The 8,077-nt window shown below is 45.0% G+C and overlaps 1 protein-coding gene across 2 annotated transcripts in view; it reads left to right on the plus strand.

Annotated features, from left to right (window-relative positions):
* The first annotated feature begins 656 nt into the window (after positions 1-656).
* The window catches only part of METTL2A (methyltransferase like 2A), a 24,535-nt gene continuing 17,114 nt past the window's right edge, over positions 657-8,077 (plus strand). Inside the window, exons 1-4 of one of the 2 annotated variants that reach the window (XM_011947908.1) lie at positions 657-797; positions 1,003-1,094; positions 3,097-3,455; positions 4,586-4,635. In XM_011947908.1, coding sequence (XP_011803298.1) covers positions 688-797; positions 1,003-1,094; positions 3,097-3,455; positions 4,586-4,635 — 611 coding nt within the window. In that variant the 5' untranslated portion in view covers positions 657-687. The remainder of the gene's footprint in view (positions 798-1,002; positions 1,095-3,096; positions 3,456-4,585; positions 4,636-8,077) is intronic. The other variant, XM_011947909.1, reaches the window with a different exon arrangement.

Genomic DNA, 8,077 nt, shown 5'->3' on the forward strand with positions numbered 1-8,077 from the left:
AGGATAATTATAATAAATATAATATGGATGATTCAAAGAGGTTAGATGGTTATAATTAAAAAAAAACAACAACAAACTTGTCCTTGGATATTCCATTTGATTTGCTAAGCCTTGTGTTCTCTAAACTAATTTCATATCTCCATCTTCCCCTACCCCAACCAAAATATATATACACACCGTGTATACATATACACCCACACTATGAAGAGTTGACCACAGAAGCTGGAAATTGCCCGGTTTCTTCCCACTGCTTGCTACCTTCTTCAGTTCTGGACATCGGCTCCATAGTGGAACTAGGTAGCCTCAACTCTTACAATGATTCTAGATTTTTCCTCTTTTACAACTTGAGGGAAGCTAGGGAACCTGTTAGAGGATCCCAGCATTGAACTGGGTCTCAAGTGGAATGTCTCCCACTTTCTGCCTAACCTGCACGTCCATCAGCACCTCATCAATGAGAAACGACTCCGGAGAGAATTTCCCCCTGCCTGGTCCCCTTCCCTAGAGAGCCCTTCGCCAACCCTGGGGCAGCCCCAAGCGACAGCTCCCAGCCTCCACCCGGACCGGACTCCAGGTCCGCCCTGCCGCGCCACCGTTTTTCCCGCCCAGACTCGGCGTCTTCTGGAAGAGAGAGTGACCCGTAGGAAGTTCTCGCGTTACCGAAAGTTAAGTGTTTCCGGCTCCGGTGTCATGGCCGGTTCCTATCCTGAAGGTGCGCCTGCAGTCCTCGCCGATAAGAGGCAGCAATTTGGGAACCGGTTCCTGAGCGATCCGGCGCGTGTCTTCCACCACAATGCCTGGTAATCACCCTGCCCCTCGCCCAGCCTGTCGCTCCCCCTCTGTCCCGCCGCCTCGGAGCACTCCGAAAAGCCCCTGACCGCCGGCCACGAGTCTAGCTGCCCTACCTGAGGCACTCTCCAAGGGGAGAGAAACTCGTAGGCCAGCGATTCACCCTGCCCGCGGCCAGGACGTGAGGCCCCTAAGCTGCCCATTTGATTTTCTCAGGGACAATGTGGAGTGGTCGGAAGAGCAAGCCGCAGCGGCGGAGAGAAAAGTCCAGGAGAACAGTACCCAGCGGGTGTGCCAGGAGAAACAAGGTGCGCTTAAATGGGCTCTCAGTGATATCAACAGCCGGCGTACTGCCGAACGCGCCCTCCCAGAGAGGCCAGAGAACCGCGGCCGCCTAGGTCCTTTATTCCTGGCCTGATGCGGATCTCAGAAGTAGAGCGGGACAGGGAGGGGATGAGCAAGGAAGGAAAAGGGCCGCATTGTAACAAAATCTTGTTAAGTCGTAGAGGGTTTTTTTTTTACATATAATTTTACTTTGGAGGAGGGTAATTCTGTCTTTAATTATGTTGACTAGACCCACGTTGATATTGCTAGCCAATGACGACTGTGTGGTCACGCTATCATCTTAGAGCCTGTACTTTCTACATGATTCGCACTTTCCATGAGGAGATGTTTCCATTGAAGCTTCATTTAAGTGATTACATTCTAAATATTGTTGGGAGGGGAGCTAATGACTGGTGACTGTGTGTCTATTACTTGTGTGATGGTTATGAGAATTTAGGGCTTCAGTCAAGGAAAGGTGAATGCAGCAGAGTGGAGATTAAGTCTGACCAAAGAAAAGGAGGCCCCTGCTTGAGACGTGGATGATTTCACTGCAAAATATCCCTAGATACTAAAACTAGGACTGATTGTTCCAGACAGTTGAAGATAGGACTACAAATTTAGTACCTTCTGAAAGAGTTCTGTACAAGAAGATTCCAGTTACAAAACATTCACCCTGCATAGTTTGACAGCAACTAAATCAAAGAAAGTTAAGAGTTGAAAGGGATTTTGAAAATCATGTGGTTCAATATTCTCTTTTTATAGTTAAAGACACTTGGACCACAGGATATTAAGTGCTTTTCCCAGAGGTAAGCAGTCAGTAGTAGCAGCAGTGGAACTAAAATCCTATTTCTTAGGGAGTCTTGGTTGATTCAGCAGGTGAGTTGTGAGTTGTTAACACACTCCTTATTGGATTCCACCTTCCATTGTCACTGTCCTGCTCAATTTGTTAGGTTTTTATTCTTTCTACTACACTAGTCAAGGCCCCCTGAATTGGCAAGGGCAGTAAACTGAAATCTGGGATTGTCATGGTCACCTTAAAAACAGCTTTCATTTCATTTAAACTGTCCATACATCTTTTTTTTTTTGGGAGACAGAGTCTCGCTCTGTCACTAGACTGGAGTGCAGTGGCAAGATCTCAGTTCACAGCAATCTCCTCCTCGCCAGTTCAGGCGATTCCCCTGCCTCAGCCTCCTGAGTAGCTGGGACTACAGGCGTGCACCACCACGCCTGGCGAATTTTTTGTATTTTAGTACAGATGGGGTTTCACCATGCTGGCCAGGATGGTCTCAATCTCCTGACCTTGTGATCTGCCTGCCTCAGCCTCCCAAAGTGCTGGGATTACAGGCATGAGCCACTGCATCTGGCTACTTCTAGGATTTTTTAATAGTTAAAAGTCATCCGGCCGGGCGCGGTGGCTCATGCCTATAATCCCACCACTTTCACCACTTTGGGAGGCCAAGACAGGCAGATCACAAGATCAGGAGATCGAGACCATCCTGGCTAACACGGTGAAACCCTGTCTCTACTGAAAAATACAGAAAATTGTCCGGGCATGGTGGAGTGCAGTCCCAGCTGCTCGGGAGGCTGAAACAGGAGAATGGCATGAACCCAGGAGGTGGAGCTTGCAGTGAGCCGAGATCCCACCACTGCACTCCAGCCTGGGTGGCAGAGCGAGACTCTGTCCCAGGAAAAAAAAAAAAAAAAGTCATCCAAAGGTGTAGGAGGATACTTGATAGGTAATAAGTTTTCTGGTTGATTGTTCTAACAGAATTTAGACTCTCCTTTAGTGACGAATGGGGCACTCAGGTATAATGCCAGATGGCAGTACTAAATGACCTCGGAAAGGCCTTCAGCGCTGGGACTGTGGCTCTACCTGAGGATACTTTTAGTATTAAAGTGACATTTGGTAAAGCAGGATAATTGACATTAGATATAAATAAAATATTTGAGAGCTGATTCTTAAAATTCTTTCTTAAATGTTTACAGTTGATTATGAGGTCAATGCCCACAAATACTGGAATAACTTCTACAAAATCCATGAAAATGGGTTTTTCAAGGATAGACATTGGCTTTTTACTGAATTCCCTGAGCTGGCACCTAGCCGAAATCAAAATCATTTGAAGGATTGGTTCTTGGAGAACAAGAGGAGTGAAGTACCTCAATGTAGAAACAACGAGGATGGACCTAGTTTAATAATGGAAGAACAGCACAAGTGTTCTTCGAAGAGCCTTGAACATAAAACAGAGACACCTCCTGTGGAGGAGAATGTAACTCAGAAAATTAGTGACCTGGAAATTTGTGCTGATGAGTTTCCTGGATCCTCAGCCACCTACCGAATACTGGAGGTAACCTTTTATTGTCTCGGTAGTGGGGTATGTGAAGCTATTATATTTGTGCACGTGAGGTAGCATAGAGAGGGTGACAACAAAAGTAACTTCTATTGGATGATGCTGACTAGACTTGACCCTTATATTAGCCTGGAATCACCTCCATTTTTGAACTGATAAAATGCCCTCAGTGCAGGCCAGATATCTGGTGGTCATGACGGACAAAGATCACATGGGAATAGCATGTCACTTCCAAAAATTGTATTAATAGCATCATGCTGTACCTGTCACATGCCACTGCATCATACAAGTGAAAGAGCTCAACATGATCATTGCTATAACCCTGGAAAAAAGTCCCAGATCAGAAGACAAACTGTTGCTTCTCTTCTAATACAGTTTACAGGAACAAAGAGGGTAGTTAGGATGGTGCCTGTGTCTTAGGCCTGGGATAATTCTCTTCCTCTGCTTTTGGATAGTGTTGCAGAGTCTAGGCCTGGAAAAATGTCTAGATTGGTATAATGTAAATTCATAAATGGGGACTGCACACGTTACCAGAAGCTGGTTCTGGAACTGGTTAACCTTGGGATTGAGTCCTATGGTGTGATCTTAGACAATTTCCTTACCCTCTCTGAGCAGTGAAACTGCTGCCTCTGCACCTTGTAGTTACGAGGATGGAGATAATGTACGTAAAATGGCTAAGAACAACATCTGGCACATAGTTAAGCCTTTAGTGAATAGTTGCTATCTTCATTACCACACAGCACTGTGTTTAGGACAAGGTTGCCAAGGTCCCCTTTTCATACATTTTTCAGCACACTTGATTACAAATATTTTCACAAGAACAATATAAGCTCAGTAAGAAAATACTTCATCTACAGGACCACTTGCTAGAACTCAAAAGATAAAAGCAATCCTTGCCCTTTTTTCTAGACCAGCTCCTTTCTGCTAATGAAAACCCATGCTCTTGTCTTTTTAAGGGTTCCTGAAGTCAAGATCGAAATCAACAAATGTCATGGGTACTGTTTAGCTCTGGTCACTACACCTTCCCTAATACAGTTAGGCCAGATTCTTGTTGTTTTATTATTTTTCTAGCTTTAGGGAATTAACTCTGGAAAGTTCTGTGATTAATAGTTCATTTCTGTCTGCAGGTTGGTTGTGGTGTGGGAAACACAGTCTTTCCAATTTTACAAACAAACAAGTAAGTATGTTGTAAAAGTTTATGATAGCAAAGAAGATAAAAGTGAAGGTTGGCTGGGTGCACTGCTTCACGACAGTAATCCCAGCACTTTGGGAGGCCAAAGTAGCATTGCTTGAGGCCAGGAGTGTGAGACCAGCCAGGGCAATGTAGCAAGAAAAAAAAGTAAAGGTTTTTTTCAAAACTTGCTACATCAAACTATCAGTAATGGTTATTGGAAAATATGGATTATGTCAAATTCAGATTTCTACATTATTCATTTATGGATTGATTTAATTTGATTATCTTTGTCATTTGGAAAATTAGACTTAAAACTTGATAGTGTTAACATGTAGTGCAATTCTTCTAAGGAACAAATGTGTTCACCTTTTCCATTCTCATGATCTCTGAAGAACAGTCAGCGGCTGGGTTGTCATCACCCCCATGGTAGAGTTGAGAAAGCTAACATACATGAAGATGTCTCCTGTTCTGATGAAAACACTCTGTTTTGTGTACTTAAACAGAACACTTCTGACACCAAATGTGCAGGGTTTTTGCCAACACTGACCAATTCAACAACAGCTGGGTGTCCTACAATTCAATTCTCACACTGTCTACTTGGAGTTGGTATCAGATCGCACAAGTTAAGGATTTGGTCCCAGAAGACTGCCCCTGACTTCAGATGCCCGTTGTGAATCTGGCCCTCCGTGTTTCTGCCCTACAGGCTGTAAATCAGGGGAGCCCTATCTCCAGTTCAATAATTGCCTAGAATGACTCACAGAACTCAGGGAGACACTTCACTTACATTTATGTGTTTGTTACAAAGGATACAGATTAACAGCCAGCTGAAGAAATAATTAGGGTGGAGTTCACAGGATCTCACACTCAGGAGCTTTGTCCCTGAGGAGCTCAGTGCAGGGCCCTCCTAGCACACGGATGTGTTCACCAACCTGGAAGCTCATCAAGAGGTTTTTTGTTCTGAGACAAGCTCTTGTTCTGTCATCCTGACTAGAGCACAGTGGTGCACCCATAGCACACTGCAGGCTGACAGTCCTAGGCTCAAGCGGTCCTCTAACTTCAGCCTCCCAGGTAGCTGGGCCTACAGACACATGCCACCATGCCCAGCTTATTTTTTTTTTTTTTTTTTTGAGACGGAGTCTCGCTCTGTCGCCCAGGCTGGAGTACAGTGGCCGGATCTCAGCTCACTGCAAGCTCTGCCTCCCGGGTTTATGCCATTCTCCTGCCTCAGCCTCCCGAGTAGCTGGGACTACAGGCGCCTGCCACCTCGCCTGGCTAGTTTTTTGTATTTTTTTAGTAGAGACGGGGTTTCACCATGTTAGCCAGGATGGTCTCGATCTCCTGACCTCGTGATCCGACCGTCTGGGCCTCCCAAAGTGCTGGGATTACAGGCTTGAGCCACCGCGCTCAGCCCCCAGCTTATTTTTGTTTATTTTTTGTAGAGACAGGATCTCACTTTGTTGCCCAGACTGGTCTCAAACTCCTGGGCTCAAGTGATCCTCTTGCCTCAGCCTCCCAAAATACTGGAATTACATGCATAAGTCACCATTCCCAGCCTCAAGAGTTTTTATACAGCTAGGATACAGACTCATGGGAAAATTAATTTTAAAAGGAGAAGATGATAATAGTTTTCATACAGCATAATCTGCATTTCTATTCAGGATGTTGGTGGGTGAAGCTGAAAGAAAGTTCCAGTCTGTTTGCCCTTCCTGGTGTTGGCCCCCCCCCCAGGTCGTCTCATTAACATAAATTCAGTGTGGTCCTGGGGGAGTTCATTATGAATAACAAAAGATATGGAGTCTTGCTTCATCACCCAGGCTGGAGTACAGTGGCACGATCTCGGCTCATTGCAACCTAGGCCTTCTGGATTCAAGCGATTCTCCTGCCTCAGCCTCCCTAGTAGCTGGGATTACAAGTGCACGCCACCACGCATAGCTAATTTTTATATTTTTAGTAGGGATGGGGTTTCACCACATTGGCCAGGCTGGTCTCGAACTCCAGACCTCAGGTGATCCACCTGCCTCAGCCTCCCAAAGTGCTGGGATTATAGATGTGAGCCATGATGCCCATCTTGCTGAGGAAATTCTTAAGGTTTTTGGAGCTCTGTACCTGGAACCACAAAGACCAACACCAGATATATTTATTATACCATACCTGTTTTGTTCGAGACAGAGTCTTGCTGTGTTACCCAGGCTGGAGTGCAGTGGCATAATCTTGGCTCACTGCAACCTCTGCCTCCTGGGTTCAAGTGATTCTCCTGCCTCAGCCTCCCAAATACCTGGAATTACCGGCATGCGCCACAATGCCCAGCTAATTTTTGTATTTTTAGTAGAGACGGGGTTTCACTGTATTGGTCAGGATGGTCTCGAACTCCTGACCTTAAGTGATCCACCCGCCTCTGCCTCCCAAAGTGCTGGGATTACAGGCATGAGCCATGGCTCCTGGCCTCATAACGCCCCATAACTGTTTTTAAACCCCTTGTGGAAATGACATTCCAGTTCTGTATTCATTATTGGAATCCAGTTTCTCAAAGGTTTTGTATAATATATACTTTACCAATTTAGCCCACAATATTCATTAACAGGATTGAGTAAAACATTAGCCTCATTACCAATATACATTTAAATATTTCTACAATTTGCTCTCAGAAATTTCTAAGAAAATGGCAGTCCTAGTAGCTAACACTGAAGAAAAGAGATTGTTCTGCTCTTGAAGTTATACTCTGAGGAACCCACCTCAAATGGGAGATTGACTTAGCTTCAAGTTATGGCCATTAATCATCAATATCATCAATGAATGTAAAACTGAATGTAGATGGCATCTTTGCCACAGCTTGTTTATGCCATTTAAATAAGATCACTGTTCAATATCTTGCTAGAACCCACTTGTTCATGTAATTCACTGGCTCAGAATTGACATGTTTTCTACTGCCTGTGAATCAGGTTTTTAAATTGTTGGGCATAGTTTTCAAGGTCCTCTGCAAGAATGTGCACTATAAAGTGTGTCCTCTTATCCCTCAGTGCACTGGTCACACCTTGCATGTCTTCCCCTGATTCTGTACCTTTCCAAAATGTCATTTGTTTCTACTACACTATTTCCTTCCTTCCTCACATTCTAGATCAGAAGCATCTAGAAAACTTGCCTAGTTGATATCGTCCAGCTGCATCACTCTGCAGTCTTTTGAGATGGAGTCTCGCTCTGTCGCCCAGGCTGGAGTGCAGTAACTCAATCTCGGCTCACCGCAACCTCCGCCTCCCAGGTTCAAGCAATTCTCCTGCCTCAGCCTCCCAAGTAATTGAGATTACAGGTCCCCACCACCACACCCAGCTAATTTTTGTATTATTGATTAAGACTGAGTTTTGCTCTTGTTGCCCAGGCTGGAGTGCAGTGGCACAATCTTGGCGCACTACAACCTCCACCTCGTGAGATCAAGCGATTCTCCTGCCTC

This window comes from Colobus angolensis, unplaced genomic scaffold (genome assembly GCF_000951035.1).
Source record: "Colobus angolensis palliatus isolate OR3802 unplaced genomic scaffold, Cang.pa_1.0 Scaffold271, whole genome shotgun sequence".
Taxonomy (NCBI): Eukaryota; Metazoa; Chordata; class Mammalia; order Primates; family Cercopithecidae; genus Colobus; species Colobus angolensis.